Raw genomic sequence first — 23,587 nt, forward strand, 5'->3', positions numbered from 1 at the left:
GGGCAGGGAGGGCCAGGGCCGGCAGCACAGCCCCTGCCCCCCTCAGGGGCAGAGCAGCTCCCGTGGGAATGGCCCCAAATGTGCCCTGGCCCCGGAGCAGAGGCTGCCAAAGCTCTTCTGGGCTGCTCCAGGGCAGTCCCCAGGGCAAGGGGCTGGGGGTAGAGGGGGTGGGGAAAGGAAATCAGGAGAGGGCTGGGAAGCCAGAGGGGGTCTGTAAAATAAATCATCTCTTTATTTGAGGTCCAGAGAGAAGAGAAGATCCATGGGCAGGGGCAGGATCCATGGGCAGGGGCAGGATCCATGTCCAGGGAGAGGATCCATGGGCAGGGGCAGGCTCCATGGCCAGAGAGAGGATCCATGGCCAGAGGCAGGATCCATGTCCAGAGGGAGGATCCATGTCCAGGGCGGGCTCCATGTCCAGGAGCAGGTTCCATGTCCTAGGGCAGGATACATGTCCAGGGGCAGGCTCCATGTCCAGGAGCAGGATCCATGTCCAGGAGCAGGATCCATGGCCAGGAGCAGGATCCATGGCCAGAGGCAGGCTCCATGTCCAGAGGGAGGATCCATGTCCAGGGCGGGCTCCATGTCCAGGGGCAGGTTCCATGTCCTAGGGCAGGATCCATGTCCTGGGGCAGGCTCCATAGCCAGGGGCAGGTTCCATGTCCTAGGGCAGGATCCAGGTCCAGAGAGAGGATCCATGCCCAGGAGCAGGCTCCATGGCCAGGGGCAGGCTCCATGGCCAGGAGCAGGCTCCATGTCCAGGGGCAGGCTCCATGTCCAGGGGCAGGCTCCATAGCCACGGGCAGGCTCCATGGCCAGGGGCAGGCTCCATGGCCAGGGGCAGGATCCATGTCCAGGAGCAGGATCCATGACCAGGGAGAGGATCCATGTCCAGGGAGAGGATCCATGGCCAGGGGCAGGTTCCATGTCCAGGGGCAGGCTCCATGTCCAGGGGCAGGCTCCATGGCCGGGGCAGGATCCATGTCCAGAGGCAGGATCAACGGCCAGGGAGAGGATCCATGTCCAGAGGGAGAATCCATGTCCAGGGGCAGAATCCATGGCCAGAGAGAGGCTCCATGTCTAGGGGCAGGATCCATGTCCAGGGAGAGGATCCATGGCCAGGAGTAGGCTCCATGTCCAGGGGCAGGCTCCATGGTCAGGGAGAGGATCCATGGCCAGGGGCAGGATCCATGTCCAGAGGGAGGATCCATGGCCAGGGAGAGGCTCCATGGCCAGGGGCAGGATCCATGTCCAAAGAGAGGATCCATGTCCAAAGAGAGGATCCATGTCCAGGGCAGGCTCCATGTCCAGAGGGAGGATCCATGTCCAGGGAGAGGCTCCATGTCCAGGAGCAGGATCCATGTCCAGGGAGAGGATCCATGGCCAGGGAGAGGATCCATGGCCAGGGGCAGGATCCATGTTCAGGGGCAGGATCCATGTCCAAAGAGAGGATCCATGTCCAGGGGCAGGATCCATGTCCAGGGAGAGGATCCATGGCCAGGAGTAGGCTCCATGTCCTAGGGCAGGATCCATGGCCAGGGGCAGGCTCCATGTCCAGGAGCAGGCTCCATGTCCTGGGGCAGGCTCCATGTCCAGGGGCAGGCTCCATGGCCAGGGGCAGGCTCCATGGCCAGGGGCAGGCTCCATGTCCTGGGGCAGGCTCCATGTCCTGGGGCAGGCTCCATGTCCAGGGGCAGGCTCCATGTCCTGGGGCAGGTTCCATGTCCTAGGGCAGGCTCCATGTCCAGGGCAGGATCCATGGCCAGGGGCAGGCTCCATGTCCAGGGGCAGGCTCCATGGCCAGGGGCAGGCTCCATGGCCACGGGCAGGCTCCATGGCCAGGGGCAGGCTCCATGTCCAGGGGCAGGCTCCATGGCCAGAGGTTCTCCCACCCCCATGCCACCCCAGGAGAGCTTTTCCCTCCCCCTCTCAAGGCTGTGGCCATCAAGGGGCAGCTACAGCTGTGGGGCCTGACGCCCACCAGGGGAGGGAGGAGAGCTCATCCTCAGGCTACAGTGAGAGTCCCTTTGGGGGGCTGCTGTGCTGCCTCCAAGCTGTGTGGTGGTGGGGAGGAGGGGGCTGGGGGGAAAGACCCCCTCCTGCAGCTCAGCCTGAGGGCAAGCAGAGCCAGCCCTGGGCATCAGCACCATGGGACAAGAAGAACCAAAGTGTTCATCCAACCTCTCCCCACCCAGGGGCAACACCCCCAGGAGGCACAGCCCAGGTCCTCCCCCCCTGCCCACAGTGCTGGTGCCAAGGCAGGAGAGGGCCAGGCCCTGGCAGCCCCCTGGGCATTACTGGAAGGGGAAGGATGAGCAGCACCCAAGAGGCAGCTCCATGAAGAGCACCCTGGACCGTTTCAGGCCCTGGGGGAGGTGGTTTCCATCAGCTGAGGTCGGCTCCAAAGGCACAGGACTGAGGTCAAGGCAGCCCCCAGAGGCAGCAGAGTGAAGGCTTTGGCTTCTCAACCGACAAAAGGGAGGAAGGGTTCCTGGGTTCTGTTTTCCTGAGCGTGGTTTGGGACAGCTGAGGGCTGGGGGGGGACCTCTGCTCCAAGCTTAGGTGAAGGACCAGAGCTGGTGGGGGTCTGCTGGGTTGCAGGGAGCCATGGCTGGGTGCTTCCCTCGGGCTGTCAGGCAGGAGCTGGAGGCTGGGTTTCGGATCAGTCGGTCCTGGCAAGGAGCAGAGAGGCATCAGCAGCTCCAGGAGGGGGAGGGGGAGGAAGGAGGAGCCCCAGGGGAGGGGGAAGAGAAGCCTCATGGCAGGGCTGGCCTCAGCATCATGGAATTGATTGGGTTGGAAAAGTCCAAGCAACCACCCAGCAGCACCATGGCCACCAAGAGCCCTCCTGCAGGTGGGGAGCAAGGCAGGGATGGGAGCTGAGGCCATGCTGGGAAGCTCTGCAGCAGAGCAGCTCTCAGAGCTGAGACCTGGCCCAGAAGGAGCTGAGTTGGCTTGGGAGAGACCTTTGAGGGGCCTGGAGCCCAGCCCTTGACCCAGCACTGCCCCCAGGGCCCCCCCAGCCCCTGGCCCTCAGCACCACAGCTCCTGGGCTCTGGAAGCCCTGCAGGCAATGGGGACCTCAGCAGCACCTCCCTGGGCAGCCTGGGTCAGGCCTGGGCAAGCCTCAAGGGGCAGAAATTGATGCTCAAGGCCATCCTGAGCCTGCCCTGGGGCAGCCTGAGGCCTTCTCCTCTTCTCCTGGCCCCAGAGCCCAACCCCCCCCTGGCTCCAGGCTCCTCTCAGGCACTTGCAGGCAGCCAGGAGGTCTCCCCTCAGCCTCCTCTCCTCCAGCCTCAACCCCCCCAGCTCCCTCAGCTGCTCCTCCCTCCCCCCAGCCCTCTCCCCCAGCCCCTTCCCCAGCTCCCTTTGCCCTTCCCTGGCCCTGCTGCAGCCCTCAAAGTCCTCCTGGCCCTGAGGAGCCCAAGGCTGCCCCCAGGCTGCCAGCTGTGCCCCCCCAGTGCCTAGCCCGGGGGCAGCATCCCTGCCCTGCTGCTGCTGCCCACAGCACTGCTGCTCCAGCCCAGGCTGCTGCTGCCCCCCTTGGCCATCCTGGCTCCTCTCCAGCTGCTGCCAACCTGCACCCCCAGCTCCTTTCCCCCCCCAGGGCAGCTCCCAGCCCCTCTGCCCCCAGCCTGCAGCCTTCCTGGTCTGGTTGTGGCCCAAGGGCAGGAGTCAGCCCCTGGCCTTGCTGAGCCTCCTCCCACTGACCTCAGGCCATGGCTCCAAGGTGGCCAAGTCTCACTGCAGAGCCTTCTGGAGCTCCAACAGATCAACTCCCACCCAGCTGCCAACCTGAGCCAGCCTGCAGGCTGGCAGAGGCTGCCTCCACCCCCTCCAGGGTTGGTGAAGTCCTTGAACAGAACTGGCCCCAGGGCCAAACCCTGGGGACACCACTGGTGACCAAGCAGATCCCCTCGGGGGAGCCAGTGGCAGGTGAGGGGCAAGGGCTGGGAGCTGGCAGAGGGCAGAGCTGGGAGTGGGGATGAGGAGGAAAGGCTTTGGGATGAAGCTGAGGGGAGCCTGGCACAGGCTGCCCGGGGAGGCTGCGGCTGTGCCCTCCCTGGGGGTGTGCCAGGCCAGGCGAGGATGAAGATGTGGAAGAGAGCCCTGGGGGGGCAGCAGCTGTGCCTGGGCCCCACCTGGAGCTGCCTGCATTGCCCATCGCCCCCTGGGCCTGGGCAGCAGCCAGGCTCTGCCCCAGGGCAGCAGGAAGCCATCCAGGCCCTGAGCAGGCAGCGGCTGCAGGAGGATGGCCTGGGGCAGGCTGGCAAAGGCTTCCCTGAGCGCCAGGCACAGCCCCAGGGCTCTGCTCAGCACCCTCTGCAGCCACTGTGCCAGGCAGGGGCTCAGCACCGCCAGGCAGGAGCTCAGCACCGCCAGGCAGAAGCTCAGCACTGCCAGGCAGGAGCTCAGCACCGCCAGGCAGGAGCTCAGCACTGCCAGGCAGAAGCTCAGCACTGCCAGGCAGGAGCTCAGCACCGCCAGGCAGGAGCTCAGCACAGCCAGGCAGGAGCTCAGCACCGCCAGGCAGGAGCTCAGCACAGCCAGGCAGGAGCTCAGCACCGCCAGGCAGGAGCTCAGCACTGCCAGGCAGGAGCTCAGCACCGCCAGGCAGGAGCTCAGCACTGCCAGGCAGAAGCTCAGCACCGCCAGGCAGGAGCTCAGCACCGCCAGGCAGGAGCTCAGCACAGCCAGGCAGGAGCTCAGCACCGCCAGGCAGGAGCTCAGCACCGCCAGGCAGGAGCTCAGCACAGCCAGGCAGGAGCTCAGCACCGCCAGGCAGGAGCTCAGCACAGCCAGGCAGAAGCTCAGCACCGCCAGGCAGGAGCTCAGCACCGCCAGGCAGGAGCTCAGCACCGCCAGGCAGGAGCTCAGCACCGCCAGGCAGGAGCTCAGCACTGCCAGGCAGGAGCTCAGCACCGCCAGGCAGGAGCTCAGCACAGCCAGGCAGGAGCTCAGCACCGCCAGGCAGGGCCTCAGCGCCGCCAGGCAGGAGCTCAGCACTGCCAGGCAGGAGCTCAGCACTGCCAGGCAGGAGCTCAGCACTGCCAGGCAGGAGCTCAGCACCGCCAGGCAGGAGCTCAGCACCGCCAGGCAGAAGCTCAGCACAGCCAGGCAGGAGCTCAGCACCGCCTGGCAGGACCTCAGCACCGCCTGGCAGGAGCTCAGCACAGCCAGGCAGGACCTCAGCACCCTCAGGCAGGACCTCAGCACCACCAGGCAGGAGCTCAGCACAGCCAGGCAGGAGCTCAGCACCGCCAGGCAGAAGCTCAGCACTGCCAGGCAGGAGCTCAGCACCGCCTGGCAGGACCTCAGCACCGCCTGGCAGGAGCTCAGCACAGCCAGGCAGGACCTCAGCACCCTCAGGCAGGACCTCAGCACCACCAGGCAGGAGCTCAGCACAGCCAGGCAGGAGCTCAGCACCGCCAGGCAGGGCCTCAACACCGCCAGGCAGGAGCTCAGCACTGCCAGGCAGCAGCTCAGCACCGCCAGGCAGGAGCTCAGCACAGCCAGGCAGGAGCTCAGCACAGCCAGGCAGGAGCTCAGCACTGCCAGGCAGGAGCTCAGCACCGCCAGGCAGGAGCTCAGCACCGCCAGGCAGGAGCTCAGCACCGCCAGGCAGGAGCTCAGCACCGCCAGGCAGCAGCTCAGCACAGCCAGGCAGGAGCTCAGCACAGCCAGGCAGGAGCTCAGCACTGCCAGGCAGGAGCTCAGCACCGCCAGGCAGGACCTCAGCACAGCCAGGCAGGACCTCAGCACCGCCAGGCAGGAGCTCAGCACCGCCAGGCAGGAGCTCAGCACCGCCAGGCAGCAGCTCAGCACAGCCAGGCAGGAGCTCAGCACAGCCAGGCAGGAGCTCAGCACAGCCAGGCAGGAGCTCAGCACCGCCAGGCAGGACCTCAGCACAGCCAGGCAGGACCTCAGCACCGCCAGGCAGGAGCTCAGCACCGCCAGGCAGGGCCTCAGCACCGCCAGGCAGGGCCTCAGCACCGCCGGGCAGGGCCTCAGCACCGCCGGGCAGGAGCTCAGCACCGCCTGGCAGGAGCTCAGCACCGCCAGGCAGGAGCTCAGCACCGCCAGGCAGAGCCTCAGCACCGCCAGGCAGAGCCTCAGCACCGCCAGGCAGGAGCTCAGCACCGCCAGGCAGAGCCTCAGCATCGCCAGGCAGAGCCTCAGCACCGCCAGGCAGAGCCTCAGCACCGCCAGGCAGGAGCTCAGCACCGCCAGGCAGGAGCTCAGCACTGCCAGGCAGAGCCTCAGCACAGCCAGGCAGCAGCTCAGCACCACCAGGCAGGGCCTCAGCACCGCCAGGCAGCAGCTCAGCACCGCCAGGCAGGAGCTCAGCACCGCCAGGCAGCAGCTCAGCACCGCCAGGCAGGGCCTCAGCACCGCCAGGCAGCAGCTCAGCACCGCCAGGCAGGAGCTCAGCACCGCCAGGCAGGAGCTCAGCACCGCCAGGCAGGAGCTCAGCACCGCCAAGCAGGAGCTCAGCACTGCCAGGCAGGAGCTCAGCACCACCAGGCAGCATCTCAGCACTGCCAGGCAGGAGCTCAGCACCACCAGGCAGGATCTGCCCTTCCTGAGCCCAGGCTGAGCTGGGCCTGAGCCTCTGCTTGCCCTTCAGCTGCTGCATTGTGGCACTCAGTGACCTGCTCCACGACCTTCCCTGGCACTGAGGTCAGGCTGAGAGCTCTCTGGGTCCTCCTGCTGCCTCTTCTTGTCAAAGGGAACCACTGCTGCCAGGCTCCAGCCACCTGGGGCCGCCCAGGTGAGACCTTGAGCAGCCTGGGCTGCTGGGAGGTGTCCCTGCCGGTGGCAGGGGGTCGGAGCTGGCTGAGCTTTGAGCTCCCTCCCGGCCTAGGCGCTCTGATTCCTGGGATGCAGAGGCACTCCTCACCTGGGTCAGGTCCCACTCCTCACTGGCTGGCACATGCCCAGGCTTCCCTCGGTACTGGCAGGCGCCCAGCTCGGCGGCGGCCCCCCGCGCCTGCAGGCACAGCTCCTTGCCGATGTTGTGCCGCAGCTCCCGCCGGCTCGTGTACTCGAAGTACTGCGGGGAGGGCAGAGAGGGCACCTCAGCCTGCTGCACCCCCACAAAGCCACTCCCAGGGCACACAGACAGCGACCGCGGGCGGGGGGGGGGGGGCTGTGCTGGGGCTTGGGGGGGTGCCCACCTGGTTGCCCCCCATCCCGTGGCAGGGGTACATGATGAGCGGTTTCCCACCCTGGTTGTTCTCACCGACGTCCAGGCAGCTCTTGGTGCCCTCGTTCTTTATCTGCAGGGGGGGAGAGGGAAAGGAAGGGGCAGGAGGGTGAGGTGAGGGCACGGGGTGGGGGGCGGGGAGAGGGAAAGGAGGGAGCAGGAGGGTGAGCTGTGCTCTGAGGGCTCGGCTTGGGGGGGAGAGGGAAAGGAGAGAGCAGGAGGGTGAGGTGAGGGCACGGGGTGGGGGGAGGGGAGAGGGAAAGGAAGGGGCAGGAGGGTGAGCTGTGCTCTGAGGGCACGGGGTGGGGAGGAGAGGGAAAGGAAGGGGCAGGAGGGTGAGCTGAGGGCACGGGGTGGGGGGGAGAGAGGGAAAGGAGGGAGCAGGAGGGTGAGCTGTGCTCTGAGGGCACGGGGTGGGGGGCGGGGAGAGGGAAAGGAGGGAGCAGGAGGCTGAGCTGTGCTCTGAGGGCACGGGGTGGGGGGGAGAGGGAAAGGAAGGGGCAGGAGGGTGAGCTGAGGGCACGGGGTGGGGGGGGAGAGGGAAAGGAGGGAGCAGGAGGGTGAGGTGAGGGCACGGGGTGGGTGGAGGGGAGAGGGAAAGGAGGGAGCAGGAGGGTGAGCTGTGCTCTGAGGGCACGGGGTGGGACGTGAGGAACGCCGGCGCCAGCGCCGCCGCCCTGCCACGGAGGCAAAGGTGAGAGGAGCCCGGGACGAGGCTCCGCGAAGCAAAGGTGAAGGCGAAGCCGGATGGGAGCCGGCGCCCGGCCTCGCCCCGGCCGGCACCGCGCCCGGCGCCTGCTGCAGCCCGGCCTGGCCGGGGAGGGCTGCGCTCAGAGCCCAGCAAAGCTTTGGGTTGGGCAGCTGCAGGCTGGAGAGTGGAGCAGGAGCTCCGTGCCCTGCCCGTCCCCGGGTGGCTTTGTCAGGTCGCACGGGGTGGGAGGTGGGGGTGAGAGTCGCTGCTGGCAGGGGGGGCGCTGGAAGCTTCCGGCTCCTTTGCCCAGTGCCACCCAGTGCCACCCAGTGCCACATCCCCGCGGGTCCCCCACCCTGCAACTTGCCCCAAACCAGCTCTGCTGGATTCCAGCTCTCTCGCTGCCCGCCAGCCAGAGCCACAACCAGGCGGTGCCGGCTGCTTGACGGAGGCGGCGATGGACACGGCCGCAGCGCAGCCCCGCAGCATAGCACAGCCCCGCAGCGCAGCCCCGCAGCATAGCACAGCCCCGCAGCGCAGCCCCGCAGCGAGCTGCCGGGGCCGCTGCCAGGCCAGGGCTGAGCCCCGCAGGGTGCTGCGATCACCTCCGCACTTACTGCTCCGTAAAAAGCCGGAGAGAGGTCGGGGACGGACATCTCCGGGTAGACGTGGTGGAGGTACCAGGTGAAGTTCTTGCAGCGGAGCTGCTCCCTCAGCCTGCGGCGCTCTGTAATGTCACCATAGGTCTTCTATCAACGAAGTCACGCGAGAAAATTAAAGGAGTCTCCACAGCCAGCAAGGGAAAATAAAAACCCCAACCCCTTCCTGAGCCAGAGGGCTCCTCCTGGCTTGGCTGTGGTCTGCCAAACCAAAAAGATCTTGAACCTCTTTGGGTTTGAGCTAGGAAAAGGTTTTGGCCAAATAGAGAGAGAACTAAAGTAGCTCTTTGGTGTTGGGCTGCATCTTTCCAACTGCTTTTGCTTTCCCACCTCCAGGCTGAGCCCTCCTCAGTCTCACAGTATCACTAAGGTTGGAAGAGGCCTCGAGGATCATCGAGTCCAACCTATAACCTATCAACACAGGCCCCATGACCAGACCATGGCACCAAGTGCCACGTCCAGTCTCCTCTGGAACGCCTCCAGGGATGGGGACTCCACCACCTCCCTGGGCAGCACATTCCAAGGGCTAGCAACTCTCTCTGGGAAGAACTTCCTCCTCACCTCGAGTCTAAACCTCCCCTGGCGCAGCTTGAGACGGTGGCCTCTTGTTCTGGGGCTGGGGGCCTGGGAGAAGATGCCAACCCCCACCTGGCTACAACCTCCCTGCAGGGAGGATCTGACAGACAGAGACCCCTGGCAGGGCCTTCCTGTGCTTGCCTCTAAGGCTCCTGTGCACCCCAAGAAGGAGCAGAGCAGAGCAGAGCAGAGCAGAGCAGAGCAGAGCAGAGCAGAATAGAATAGAATAGAATAGAATAGAATAGAATAGAATAGAATAGAATAGAATAGAATAGAATAGAATAGAATAGAATAGAATGAACCAGGCTGGAGAAGACCTTTGGGATCACCAAGTCCAACCTCTCCCCCAGCATCATCTGAGCAACTCAGCCATGGCACCAAGGGCCTCATCCAGGCTCCTCCTGAACACCTCCAGGGATGGGGACTCCACCACCCCCCTGGGCAGCACATCCCCAGGGCCAATCTCTCTCTCTGGGAAGAATTCCCTCCTCCCCTCCAGCCTCAACCTCCCCTGGCACAGCTTGAGACTGTGTCCTCTTGTTCTGGTGCTGGGTGCCTGGGAGAAGAGCCCAACCCCTTCCCGGCTACAACCTCCCTTCAGGTAGTTGTAGAGGGCAATGAGGTCTCCCCTGAGCCTCCTCTTCTCCAGGCTAAGCAACCCCAGCTCCCTCAGCCTCTCCTCACAGGGCTGTGCTCAAGGCCTCTCCCCAGCCTTGTTGCCCTTCTCTGGACACCTTCAAGTCTCTCAATGTCCTTCCTAAACTGAGGGGCCCAGAGCTGGACACAGGACTCAAGGTGCAGCCTAACCAATGCAGAGCACAGGGCACAATGACCTCCCTGCTCCTGCTGGCCTAATGCAGGCCAGGATGCCATTGGCCCTCTTGGCCACCTGGGCACACTGCTGGCTCATATTCAGGCAGCTGTCAATCAGCACCCCCAGGTCCCTCTCTGTTTGGCAGCTCTCAGCCACTCCGACCCCAGCCTGTAGCTCTGCATGGGGTTGCTGTAGCCAAAGTGCAGCCCCTGGCACTTGGACTTGTTGAATGCCATCCCATTGGATTCTGTCCATCCAGTCAGTCGAGGTCCCTCTGCAGAGCCTTTCTACCCTCTAACTGACCAACATCTGCTCCTAACTTGGTGTCATCTGCAAGCTTGCTGATGACTGACTCGACCCCCTCATCCAGATCATCAATGAAGATGTTAAAGAGGATGGAGCCCAGCACTGATCCCTGGGGGATGCCACAGGTGACTGGCTGCCAGCTGGATGTGGCACTATTCCTCCTCCTCCTTCTCCTCATCCTCCTCCTCCCTCTGCTCAGGCTTGAGCCCCAAGCAGCACCAGACCCCCCCAGGAGAAGCGGGAGCCCCCCCCTCCCCCCACCCCGGGTACCTCTCTGGCCATCTGCGCGGCTTGCTGGTTCCTCCTGTAGAAGATCTCTTTGTAGTCGTCCATCCAGACCTCGGCCAGGCGCACCAGGTTCCTGGAGATGACCTGGGTGCCCTTGGGGAAGGTGTGGGGGCTCTTGGAGCGGAAGACGTGCCCCACGACGGAGCAAGGGATGATCTCCACCTGGCCTCCGCACTGCCAGACCTGCGGCGAGGCAAAGCCTGAGGCGCGGCGAGGGGCCGGGCTCCAGGGGCCCGCGGGGAAGGAGCCGTCCTGAGGAGGACCCTTTAAGAGGGGGCACTGAGCCGTCCTTACCCTGAAGGACATCTCCACGTTCTCCCCCCCCCATATCTCCATCTGGTCGTCGTAGGAGCCGATGTGCTCGAAGTAGGACTTGGAGATGGCAAAGAGGCCACCGGCGAAGGTCGGGGACCTGCAGGGGAGGGAGGAGTGGGGGGGCACAGGAGGGTGAAAGTGAAAACACAGCGGGAGAAACCCGAGGGCTGGGGACACCATGGCCCTCAGAGTGTGCCCCCCGAGCTCCCCCAGCTGTGGTGGCTGTGCCAGAGGGGCCAGACCGGGCTGCCAGGGCGCAGGCAGCAGCAGCATTGACACCGAGCGGCCTCGCCGCCAGCCCCTGCCTCCAAGCAAAAAGGGCCCCGGGGGGCGGGGGGGGGGAGATTTGGTTACTGCAAACCTATCCCCGCAGACAGAGGGGGAGGTCAGAGAGCAGGAGCCAGCGCCCTACTCAGCCTCCAGCTCCTCTCATCCGATCCTTGGGAGCGGCTGGAACAGAGAGGCTTTGATTGAGCCAAAGCGGCGGAAAGTGATTCACGGAGCGGCTGCGTCCCCGCCCGCAGCGAGAGGGCTCGGAGCGCTGCACTGTCAAAGGGACCTTTATGGGCACGGGGACGTCTCCTGGGTGACCTCTGCACAAAGCCAGCCCTGCTGCCAGCCACGATGGGGCCACGATGCAGGCAGGGCAGCCAAGGTGGCCGGGGTGCCCCAGGGGAGCACCCAGCCGGGCGTGGGGCACCACGGAGGGGGTCAGGGGCAGAAAGTGGGCAGAAGCTTCTCTGCAGGCAAAAGAGAGGGCTGGAAGCAGGGGGCTTGGTGCAGAGCCGTCCACGGGGGGACATTCCTGCTGCTGTGCCAGTGCAGGTGCCACCCCGTGCCCAGGTGGCTGGGTATCCCCGAGAGAGAAGGTACAAGACAGCGATTCAAGGCTGAAGGAGAGGCTTTGCACAGGCAGAGAGACGCTGGAGGCAATTCAAAGTTGCTTTTGCCAAAGGTCCTCCCGAGCTCCACGTTCTCCAAAGCCCAGGGGGAACTTTCTCCCCTGCCAGCCCCTGGTCTCTGACCGTGCCCAAGGGTCACCTGCCAGGCCCCAGCCGCCCGAGCTGCCTCCAGCCCAGCATCTGATGGGGGAAGCTCGGCTGGGAAGGGACAGCAGAGGCCCCAGAACCAGCAGGGGAAAGAGGGGAAAGGTGGTGGGGAAGCAGCAAAGCCGAGCGGGGGAAGGGGAAGTTTCCCGGCACAGAGCCCCCAGTCCCTTGCCAGCCCTCCCCGAGCCCACTGCAGCACCCAGCGGCTCAGCTGCTGCAGGCTGGCTGTGGACCAGGCGTGCCCAGGGCTGAGCCAAGCTGTGCCGGCGTCAGACCCCACCCTGAAGCGGGCAGAGGGGCCCCCGGGTGGCTCACTTGATGGGGAAGGTCTCGTCCCTCCTGCGCTGCCTCTCCCGGGGCGGGACGAGCTCCCAGCCGAAGGTCAGGCTCCAGTCGAAGTTGCCGCGGCTGTGCTGCTTGCCCTGCTGCAGGGGCCTGGAGAACTCGAAGGTGTTGAGGTCGATGGTGGCAATGTCAGGGCTGACCACGGCCGTGGGCTCCTCAGCGATGCGGGACAAGAGGGGCTCCAGCCAGCCGTGGAAACACTCGCCTGGGGCGCGGGGAAGGGCTTGGCCGTTGAGGGCAAGAGAGCTTCGGCCCTCCGGCTCCCTCCGGCCCCCCCGGTGGGTGGCGGCTACTCACAGTGGGCATCCAGGAAGGTGAGGACCTCCCCGCTGGCCACGCTGGCCCCCAGCAGCCGCGCCGTGATCAGCCCCTTGCGCTGCGCCTGCCGCACGACTCGCACGATCTGCAGCTGCTCCACGTAGCGATCCAGCTGGGCCTGCAGGTGCTCTGCAGGGACAGCAACCGGCCTGGGCCTGGGCCTGCGCCCCCCCCCCCCCCCCAGCCCACCTGCCCTGCCTGAGCCCCACTGGAGCTGCAGCAGGCGTCGCCAGGCCGAGCGGGTCGTGCCCTGCGCCTGCGGCGGCGCCGAGGGGCTGAGCGGTCGTGGAGGGAAGGGACAAGGGACAAGGCGCTGCGGAGGGAACCTGGCGTTGCTCTGCTCCCTTGGCAGATGCAGCCACCCAAAAGCGGGACGTGGCCGAGCAAGAGCTCCATGTGCAGAGACTCCTCTTGGTGTAAGGGACCCCAAATCCCAGCTGTGCCCCCGGCACAGCGCAGGCTGACCAAGCCCTGCCCTGCCCTGCCCTGCGGTCCTGCTCCTCGGGAGCTCCTCGGGAGCCCGGGCAGGTGCCCTGGGGGGAAAAGGAGCCTTTATCTCCGGGGGGAGGGCAAAGTCGCAGCTCTCCGGTGCCCGATGCTGGACCACAGGGTTGGTTGCCCTGGCGCAGCTGGTGAGGATGGTAGCCGGCGGGCAAGTGGGGGAGGGAGGGGCAGGGGGCGGGAGCAGAGCCCCAGTGCCATAGAGCCATAGGATGATGACTCTTGGAAAAGACCTCTGAGAGCATCAAGTGCAAGCTTCTACCCAGCACCTGCAGCCCATGATCCCCTTGCCACTGACTCCTGCCTCCCCTTGACACTGACCCCTGCCTCCCCTTGCCACTAACTCCTGCCTTCCCCTTGCCACTGACTCCTGCCTTCCCCTTGCCACTGACCCCTGCCTCCCCTTGCCACTGACTCCTGCCTCCCCTTGCCACTGACTCCTGCCTCCCCTTGGCACTATCTTCTGCCTCCCCTTGCCACTGACTCCTGCCTCCCCTTGCCACTGACCCCTGCCTCCCCTTGCCACTGACCCCTGCCTCCCCTTGCCACTATCTCCTGCCTCCCCTTGCCACTGACCCCTGCCTCCCCTTGCCACTGACCCCTGCCTCCCCTTGCCACTATCTCCTGCCTCCCCTTGCCACTGACTCCTGCCTCCCCTTGCCACTGATTCCTGCCTCCCCTTGCCACTGACTCCTGCCTCCCCTTGCCACTGACCCCTGCCTCCCCTTGCCACTGATTCCTGCCTCCCCTTGCCACTGACCCCTGCCTCCCCTTGCCACTGTTTCCTGCCTCCCCTTGCCACTGACCCCTGCCTCCCCTTGCCACTATCTCCTGCCTCCCCTTGCCACTGACCCCTGCCTCCCCTTGCCACTGACCCCTGCCTCCCCTTGCCACTGACTCCTGCCTCCCCTTGCCACTGACCCCTGCCTCCCCTTGCCACTGACTCCTGCCTCCCCTTGCCACTGACCCCTGCCTCCCCTTGCCACTATCTCCTGCCTCCCCTTGCCACTGACCCCTGCCTCCCCTTGACACTGACTCCTGCCTCCCTTTGCCACTGACTCCTGCCTCCCCTTGCCACTATCCCCTGCCTCCCCTTGCCACTGACTCCTGCCTCACCTTGCCACTGACTCCTGCCTCCCCTTGCCACTGTTTCCTGCCTCCCCTTGCCACTGACTCCTGCCTCCCCTTGCCACTGACTCCTGCCTCCCCTTGCCACTGTTTCCTGCCTCCCCTTGCCACTGACTCCTGCCTCCCCTTGCCACTGACCCCTGCCTCCCCTTGCCACTGACCCCTGCCTCCCCTTGCCACTGACTCCTGCCTCCCCTTGCCACCGACCCCTGCCTCCCACCGCCGCTCCCCACCCACCATCCGTGCTGGCGTCGTCCACCAGGATGATCTCCTTCAGCAGCAGGGCCGGGGAGCTGTGCAGGACGCTGTACACCGTCCGCAGCAGCGTCGACCAAGCTTCGTTGTGGAAGACGATGACGACGCTGGTGCTGGGCAGGGGCGGGCACCGCTTGAACTTCTGGTCGATGCACCTCCGGGAGAGGAAAGCAGCGCTCAGGGCGGGATGGGGGAAGACAGCAGCAACCTCCCCCCGCTTGTCCGACCCAACACCCAGCGGTTGTGGCCTCGCTGCCACCTGGATTTCAGTGCATTTCTCCCTTTCACCCCCTCCCCGCTGCTGCCCGAGTGAATCCCACCCCTGCCCTGGCCCCTCGACGCCCCCTCCCTCCCTCTCCACCTGCTGGACACAGAGCATCCCCTGCCAGCACGGGGCATTCCATTTCCACGCCGGGGCCCGGCTTCTACCTCCTATTCAAATCTTTCTTCCACCCCACCAGCCTTCCCCAGCCCACTCTCCCCAGCAGGCAGGGCCAGGGGGGGCGACCTGGGCTTCCTCCTGGCTCTTCCTCCAGCATCTGGGCTTGGCTTTCAGTTTGGGCTTGGCTTTCAAGTTGGGTTTGGGGCGGTTTGGGCTTGGCTTTCACTCTGGGCTTGGCTTTCGGTGTGGGCTTAGGGCGGTTTGGGGATGGTTTTTACCCCTGTGCCGTTTGGTGGTGTGGCACAGCTGGCCCTGATGGGTGCAGGATCAAGAGAAGAGACCTCTCTCATCACAGAGCCATGGAGACCCCCGGGCTGGAGGAGCCCTTGGAGCTCCCCCAGGGCAGCACTCACCCAGAGCTCACAGCACCACCGCTGCTGCTCAGCCACCAGCCCTGACCCACAGCCCTCAGCACCACAGGCAGGGGGGGTTGGAACCCCCCTGGGGATGGGGACTCCACCACCACCTCCCTGGGCAGGCTAGGCCAGGCCTGGGAACCCTTGCAGGGCAGCAATGGTTCCTCAAGGCCAGCCTTGCCCAGCCCCGCGTCTCCCCCTCCCCCCGGCTGCCTCCGCTCCACCTGCTGGACACAGAGCATCGCCTGCCAGCACAGGGCATTCCATTTCCACGCCGGGGCCCGGCTTCTACCTCCTATTCAAAACTTTCTTCCACCCCACCAGCCTTCCCCAGCCCACTCTCCCCAGCAGGCAGGGCCGGGGGCCCCCCAGGCTTCAATCTCTCAGCCAGCGGGCAGAGGGCAGGCGAGGAAGCCTCTGGAGGTTCCTCTGCTTCCTTCATTCCCCCCCAGCCCAGCGGGCTCCGGGGCTGTTCCACTCGGCTAAGAAAAGTCAAAGCCCGATTACTGCGGCGGCTGGAAGGAAAGAGGGAGAGGAGGGAAAGGGGAGGAGACGCTGGAGGCACCCGGGCCGCCAGCAGGTACGCGGGGACACAAAGCGCTGCCGCTGCCTTTTGTCCTTGGCCGCCAAAGCAACCCCCAAGGGCCCAGAAATCAGCGCAAACCCCGCTGCTAGAGACAGCTCTCCAGGGCCGCGGCTGTTGGCGGCTGGCCTCCCGTTCAGCGCCCCCACAAACCCCCCCCCCGCCCCCACCTCCCCATCGCTCGCCCGGGGAGCCGCCGGCCCCAGCCGCCTTTGCTTCCCCCCGAAGCTGCCCTGTGCGGGGAGCAGGGGAGCCGCGGGGCTCCGGGCACCGCAGCTCTTACTCCGGGGGGCGGCTGTCGGGGCCCAGCGCTCGCTGCAGGGAGATGCGGTCGCTGGCGAAGGCGTTGAAGCAATGCTTCTCGTAACCTCGCTCCTTCTCCTTCGTCTCTTCGGGCGTCCAGCGATCCTTCTTGAAGGCTTTGCCGTCGGCTCCGGGGCTGGCGGGGTCTTGCGGGGGTCTCTCCATCAGCGGCTGAAGCTCAGCTGCTGTGTAGACCCCAGGCAGGCAGGAGCGAGCCCCGGGCGCCGGGTCCTCCTGCGGCACCGGAGCTCCGATCTGCAGCTTGGGCATCGAGTCTCGGATGTTGTTGACCGCCCCCAGCATCAGGTCGAGGACTTGGTCCTTCCCCTGCACGATGTTCCTCAGCCAGGGCTCCTCGCTCGCCTCTTTGCCTCCCGCGTCCCTCTGCAGGATGAAGAGGAAGATGACGAAGGCTGCGCCTGCCAAAGCCACCTTCAAGGGGCTGTAGCGTCTCCGCAAGAGCCTCATTCTTTCCCCCTTCGCTGCTCCCGGGGCAGTCCCCTCCGCAGATCGCTGCTTCAAGGCTGCGCAGCGCTGAAGGGCTTCATGCTGCTCCGCTCCGCTCTGCTCCACTGCCCTGGGGAGAAGGAGAGACAGCCCCAGGTCGATTGAGAGACTTCGGGAGGCACTTTGGGTGCCCCTGCTTGCTCTTGACCTAGCACTGGCACCCTGAGGAGATATCAGCCTAGAGTTCGCTCCCTGCCAGCTCAGCTCCCCCGGGGCCCTTCCAGCCCCAAATCCACGCCAGGAAAAGGCAATTTGGAAAGCCGCTGCGGGGTGCGCTGGAGCCAGCCCCGTGAGCAGGAGACATCCCCAGCAGCTTCTCTGACCACGGAGCTGCTGCAGCTGCTGCAGGTCCCCCTCCCCAACCCCCGCCGCCCCCTCCCCTCGTGTGCACGGAGAGCACAAGGGAGCTAAAGCAAAGCCTCCGAACGTGCCCCAAATGCTTTTGGGGGTGCGGGGAAAGCCTCTCCCCAGGTATTTGTCCTGCCTGCAGCGTCGCTGGGACGGAAAATGTGGGCGAGAGCCCCGCGGCGCTTTGGTGTTGGCTGAAGCGGAGCAGCAGATCCGGTGCCCGGTGCTCGGTGCCCGGTGCCCTGCCCAGCGCGGCGGCACCGGGAGCTCAGCACCGGCAGCAAAGCCTCCAGCGGCCCGCGGCGAGAGCGCCGAGAGCGGCCGAGCTTTGCCTCCGCCAGCGACCCTCCCGCGGCTGCACTTTGTGAGCTGCTGCCGCTGCAGCACCGACAAGCTCCACGGGAGCCTTTCAGCAGCATCTCCTCCTCCTCCTCCTCCCCCTCCTCCTCCACGCCGTCCTGTCCCGTCCCCCCCCCCCCCGCTCCTTCTTTTCTTTTGGCCTTTTCTTTGGGTCGCCTTGGCAATGGTGCGGCCCTGGCGCGGAGAAGGGCACCTGCCAGAAACTTCAAGGGCGAGGAAGTTTGGGCTGTGTGCAGGAGGAGGGACGAGGCGGTGCCTGGGCTCAGCGCTTGCAGAGCCCTGGCGATCAAAGCCGGCGGCTGGACCACGCTCGGCTGCCAAGGGCTCCTGGGCCGCGGCGGGACCGGGCGGCAGCAGCTCCACGGGGAGGGGGACAGCAAAAAAGCCCCAAAAGTGGAAGGAAAGTGGAGAGAGGACTGCGAGAAGCGCAGCTCAGCTTCTGCTGCTGCCGCCCGAGCAGAGCTGCTCCTGCCCCACCTGTGCCTCCCAGCCCCCGGCCAGCTGCTGCCCCCCAGGGAGGTGCGCGGCGAAGAGGAACCCTTTTTGGGGGGGAGAGAAACCTCATTTGCAGCATCTCTGCGTCTCCCCAAGCGTCTCCTTCTCGCCGCTTTGCTGTCACCGCCTTAATGAAGCGCTCGTTAGCCTTGCGCTGCTAATTAATCTCGGGGGGGGTGGCCGCTGGGGCGCGCAGGGAGGGAGCCCAGGCCTGTGCGCAGCAGCTCCCGAGGGGGCTCTGACCCCAACCCCTCTGAAAAGGGCAAAAAGCCACAGAAAAAGCCCCGGCAGCGCCTCCCCCCTGCCCCCTCCGCCCCCCAAAACCCCCCAAACTCACCCCACAAAAGCTCTGAGCGGGATTTCAGCAGCGAGCTGTGGCGCAAGCTCCTGGCGCGCCTGCTCTCTGCCACCGGCCCCCGCACGCCCCGGGGGGGTGATGCTGCTTCGACCCATCCAGCCCACCCCAAACCCCCCATGCTGGGCTGGGGCTCATCCTGCCCGCGGGAAACCCAAGGCCCAAACCCTCTGCTGGACTCCACGGTGCTGGGAAGAGGGGGAGAGGAGTTTGGGTGGGAGTTCGGTTGCAAGCTCCAGGGTGCGAGAGGGAGGAATCCTGGGGAGAGGCAGCGAGCAGGAGGAGTTCCCCTGGCAGGGGCGGGGGGGGGGGGGGGGAAGAGGAAGCTAAATAAAGGTAAAGCAAAGCACCAGCGGCAGGAGGCTGCAAGCAAAGGGTCAGCTGTGGGCGACACGTCCGTGTGCTCCACGTGGCAGCGAGGTGCTGGCCACGATCGCGACTCTGGAGCAGCGCGGACTGCAAGAAGCCCACAGCAGGGAGCGGGGAGCAAAGCTGCAGCCCCCCCCCCCCCCCCCCCCCAGAGGCCTGCAGCCGGCTGGCAGCGGGGCTGGCACCGCGCTCGTTCTCAGGGCTGCAGGGGGGATTTGCCTCCCTGTGCCAGGGCGCCGTGGCGCGGCTCTGGCCTGAGAGATGCCGAGGGGTGCGAGGGGATCTGGGGGGGGCAGTGCTCGACACGAAGTAGGGTCCCGTCGAGCCCCCACTGGCTGGTGCTGGGGTGTGGGACCCCCGGAGATGGGCTGGCTGGCAGCTCTGGGTACCCCTTGGGGGGGTGGAAGGCCCTTGGATGTTGCCCACCGCGGGGCACGGAGCGGCACAGCCCTGGGGGGCTCCGATCCGAGCACCTTCCCCGAGCGGGGCTCCGTTCTGGCCCCCCCCCCGGACCGGGTGAGGGGCTCTGCACCGTGACTCCCGGCCCGTCTCTACCGCGCAGGAATCCGTCCCGGGAACCTCGGCTCCTTTCCCGGGAGGGGCGCCGCACCGGGACCCCCAGCAATCCCTTCCCCCCTCCGCGGCAGGGCTCTGCCCCACGGTGCCTCTTGACTCCTGTTGCCTCGCTGGGGCGGGGGGAACTCCACACCTCCCGGACCCCTTTTCCCTGTCTGCCCGCTCCGCATCGGGACCCCCCTTGCCCCCTCTTTGCTGTATGGAAGCGGCTCACCGGGACCCCCTCGAACCTCCTTCCTCCGCAGCCAGCTCCGCACCGGCCCCGCTTTGCCTCGGGGAGGGGCTCCGCACCGGATCCCCTTTCTCCCGGGGCGGCGAGAGGAGGGGGCGGGGGGGGGGGGGGGGGGTCCGGCTCCGGATCAGGACGTCCCTTGGGGGTCGGGTCCGAGCCGGTCCCCTCGGCAGCGCCCCGGGGGTCGCGGAGCCGCAGCCGGAGCCCGGCCGCCCCTTGCCCACCCCCCCCGGCCCCGCTCACCCGGCTGCGCGGCCGCCGGTGCCGTCCCGGGAGGGGCGGGGCCGGGGCGGGGCCGGCGGGCGGCAGGGGCGGGGCCTGCGCCTCCACCTGCTCCTCTCCTTTGCCCCCTCCCCTCCATCCCTCCCCCCCACCCCCCCCCCCGGCGCTTACAGGTGCAGGAGGCGGCGCCGCCGAGGTCCTAGCGCCGCCCGACATCGGGGCGCCGGCAGGGCCGGTGGGGGCCGCCTGGGCTGGGGACGGAGGGCAACAGGGACCTGGCACCCAGGGTGCAGGGGGTGGCAGCGACCTCAGGAGCCTGACCCTGGCGCTGGGGGTGCAGGAAGCTGCAGGTGCCTGCAGCGGCCATAGTGGGAGTGTTCCTGTGCCGGTGCCAGCGAACGCCTGGCACTAAGCCTGCTGCCAGCCCTGTGCTGCTGGACTGCCAGGGGCAGAGGTGCCAGCAGGGTGTGGATGCCCTTTCTGCCCGCGCCGCTTCCTCGCCCGCTGCCACGTTCCCTGTCAGCGTTGGTGCTCCTGAATCATCCCTCAGGCGCTGCGGAGCCTCCCGAGTGTCCCCCGCTGGGGGCGAAGCCCTTCCCTGCGGCCGGGATCTCACCTGCTGTTGGCTGCACTGGGGTGGAGGAAGCGCCGCAGGCTTCCTCTGTGGGCACACAGGGCACTAGCAGCAGAGTCAGAGAGTGGTGAGGTGGGAAGGGAGCTCTGGAGAGCATCCAGGCCAAGCCCCCTGCCGGGGCAGGGCAGCCAGGAACACATCCAGGGGGGGCTGGAAGGGAGCTCTGGAGAGAATCCAGGCCAAGTCCCCTGCCAAGGGTTGGACCCCAGGGCAGGGCAGCCAGGAACACATCCAGGAGGGGCTGGAAGAGACCTCTGGAGGGCATCCAGCCCAAGCTCCCTGCCAGAGCAGGGCAGCCAGGGCAGGGCACCCAGGAACACAGCCAGAGGGGGCTTGGAAGTCTCCAGAGAAGGAGACTCCTCCATAACCTCTCTGGGGCAGCCTGCTCCAGGCCTCCAGCAGCCTCAGAGGGACAAAACTTCTCCTCAAGGTGAGGTGGGACCTCCTGGGCTCCAGTTCATGCCCCCTGCCCCTCATCCTGGCGCAGGACACCGCTGAGCAGAGCCTGGCCCCTTCTTGGCAGCCACCCTGCAGGTATTTGTCAACAGTGCTCAGATCCTTCCCACCCTTCTAACCAGCCCCAGGGCTCAGAGGCTCATGGAATGGGTTGGGTTGGGAGGGAGCTCAAAGCTCAGCCAGCTCCAACCCCCTGCCATGCCCAGGGACACCTCCCACCAGCCCCAGGCTGCTCCAGGCCTCATCCAGCCTGGCCCTGAGCACCTCCAGGGAGGGGGCAGCCACAGCCAGGCTCTCCCCAACCCTCACTGTCAAGGATTTCTTCCTCCTCTCCACTCTCAATCTCTCCTCTCCCAGCTCCAATCCATCCTCCCTCACCCTACCACCCCCAGCCCTTACCCAAAGTCCTTCCCCTGCTCCCCTGGAGCCTCTTCAGGCACTGGGAGCTGCTCTAAGGTCTCCCTGGAGCCTTCTCCTCTCCAGGCTGCACAGCCCCAACCCTCCCAGCCTGGCCCCACAGGGGAGGCTCTGCATCCTCTGAGCATCTTCATGGCCTCCTCTGGAGCCTCTCCAGGTGGAGGGATGCAGCAGCAGGCAGCAGCAGGTTGCGTCAGGTTGCAGCAGGCAGCAGAGGTTGCAGCAGGCAAAGTCAGGGAGCAGCAGGCTGAGGCAGGCAGCAGCAGGCAGCAGCAGGCAGCAGCAGGCAGCAGAGGTTGCAGCAGGCAGCAGCAGGTTGCAGCAGGCAGCAGCAGGCAGCAGCAGGCAGCAGAGGTTGCAGCAGGCAGCAGCAGGTTGCAGCAGGCAGCAGCAGGCAGCAGCAGGCAAAGTCAGCAGCAGGCTGAGGCAGGCAGCAGCAGGTTGCCACAGGCAGAAGCAGGTTGCAGCAGGTAGCAGCAGGTTGCAGCAGGCAGAGGCAGGCAGAAGCAGGTTGCTGCAGGAAGCAGCAGGCAGAGACAGGCTGCAGCAGGCAGCAGCAGGTTGCATCAGGTTGCAGCAGGCAGCAGAGGTTGCAGCAGGCAGCAGCAGGCAAAGTCAGGGAGCAGCAGGTTGCAGCAGGCAGCAGCAGGCAGAGGCAGGCAGCAGCAGGTTGCAGCAGGCAGCAGCAGGTTGCAGCAGGCTGCAGGCAGCAGCAGGCAGAGGCAGGCAGCAGCAGGTTGCAGCAGGAAGCAGCAGGTTGCAGCAGGCAGAGGCAGGCAGCAGCAGGTTGCAGCAGGAAGCAGCAGGTTGCAGCAGGCAGAGGCAGGTTGCAGCAGGCAGAGGCAGGCAGCAGCAGGTTGCAGCAGGCAGAGGCAGGCAGCAGCAGGTTGCTGCAGGCAGCAGGTTGCAGAGGCAGGCAGCAGCAGGTTGCAGCAGGCAGCAGCAGGTTGCAGCAGGAAGCAGCAGGCAGCAGCAGGCAGAGGCAGGCAGCATCAGGTTGCAGCAGGCAGAGGCAGGCAGCAGCAGGTTGCTGCAGGCAGCAGGTTGCAGAGGCAGGCAGCAGCAGGTTGCTGCAGGCAGCAGCAGGCAGAGACAGGCAGCAGCAGGTTGCAGCAGGAAGCAGCAGGTTGCAGCAGGCAGAGGCAGGCAGCAGCAGGCAAAGTGAGGGAGCAGCAGGCAGCAGCAGGCAGCAGCAGGCAAAGTGAGGGAGCAGCAGGCAGCAGCAGGCAGCAGCAGGCAAAGTCAGGCAGCAGCAGGCTGAGGCAGGCAGCAGCAGGCAGAGGCAGGCAGCAGCAGGCAGCAGCAGGCAGCAGCAGGCAGCAGCAGGCAGCAGAGGTTGCAGCAGGCAGCAGCTTTGTTGCCCTTCTCTGGACACCTTCCAGCAGCTCAACCTCTTTCCTGGAGCCTCTTCAGGTCCTGGCAGCTGCTCTGAGCTCTCCCTGCAGCCTTCTCCCCTCCAGGCTGCACAGCCCCAACCCTCCCAGCCTGGCCCCACAGCAGAGGTTCTGCATCCCTCTGATCATCTCTATGGCCTCCTCTGGAGCCTCTCCAGGTGGAGGGATGCAGCAGCAGGCAGCAGAGGTTGCAGCAGGCAGCAGCAAGTTGCAGCAGTTTGCAGCAGGTAGCAGCAGGGTGCAGCAGGCAGCAGCAGGTTGCTGCAGGCAGAGGCAGGCAGAGGCAGGCAGCAGCAGGCTGCAGCAGGCAGCAGCAGGAAGCAGCAGGTTGCAGCAGGTAGCAGCAGGCTGCAGCAGGCAGCAGCAGGTTGCAGCAGGCAGAGGCAGGCAGAGGCAGGCAGTATCAGGCTGCAGCAGGCAGCAGCAGGCAGCAGCAGGAAGCAGCAGGTTGCAGCAGGCAGAGGCAGGCAGAAGCAGGTTGCTGCAGGAAGCAGCAGGCAGAGACAGGCAGCAGCAGGCAGCAGCAGGTTGCAGCAGGCAGAGGCAGGCAGCAGCAGGCAGAGGCAGGCAGCAGCAGGTTGCAGCAGGCAGCAAGCAGCAGCAGGTTGCAGCAGGCAGCAGCAGGTTGCAGCAGGCAGCAGCAGGCAGCAGCTTTGTTGCCCTTCTCTGGACACCTTCCAGCAGCTCAACCTCTTTCTGGAGCCTCTTCAGCTCCTGGCAGCTGCTCTGAGCTCTCCCTGCAGCCTGCACAGCCCCAACCCTCCCAGCCTGGCCACACAGCAGAGGTTCTGCAGCCCTCTGAGCATCTCCATGGCCTCCTCTGGAGCCTCTCCAGGTGGAGGGATGGAGCCTCCAGCACCTCTCTGGGCAGCCTGTGCCAGGCTCTCACCACCCTCATGGGGCAGAACTTCTCCTGATGTCCAAGCTGAACCTAAGCTGCTGCAGTTTCAAACCCTTGCTGCTCATCCTGCCACCCCCAGCCTTCCTCCCAGCTCCCTCCCCAGCCCTCCTGGAGCCTCTTCAGGCCCTGGAAGCTGCTTTGAGCTCTCCCTGCAGCCTTCTCCTCTCCAGGCTGGGGCTGCAGCA

At 66.1% G+C, this 23,587-nt stretch overlaps 1 protein-coding gene across 1 annotated transcript; it reads right to left on the minus strand.

Annotated features, from left to right (window-relative positions):
• Window positions 1-205: 205 nt before the first annotated feature.
• Window positions 206-19,429, minus strand: GALNT6 (polypeptide N-acetylgalactosaminyltransferase 6). Its single transcript, XM_068170980.1, has 11 exons — window positions 19,361-19,429; window positions 16,117-16,713; window positions 14,435-14,607; window positions 12,548-12,697; window positions 12,221-12,455; window positions 10,836-10,953; window positions 10,524-10,724; window positions 8,516-8,647; window positions 7,179-7,280; window positions 6,902-7,054; window positions 206-2,672 (listed from the first exon to the last, which is right to left on the minus strand). Exons 2-11 carry the CDS (start codon window positions 16,602-16,604, stop codon window positions 2,559-2,561), a joined length of 1,866 nt encoding a protein of 621 aa, XP_068027081.1. The 5' UTR covers window positions 16,605-16,713; window positions 19,361-19,429; the 3' UTR covers window positions 206-2,558.
• Window positions 19,430-23,587: the final 4,158 nt, after the last annotated feature.

This window comes from Melanerpes formicivorus, unplaced genomic scaffold (assembly GCF_026170545.1).
Source record: "Melanerpes formicivorus ecotype bairdi unplaced genomic scaffold, bMelFor1.0.p_v2 SCAF_1023, whole genome shotgun sequence".
NCBI classification, from domain to species: domain Eukaryota; kingdom Metazoa; phylum Chordata; class Aves; order Piciformes; family Picidae; genus Melanerpes; species Melanerpes formicivorus.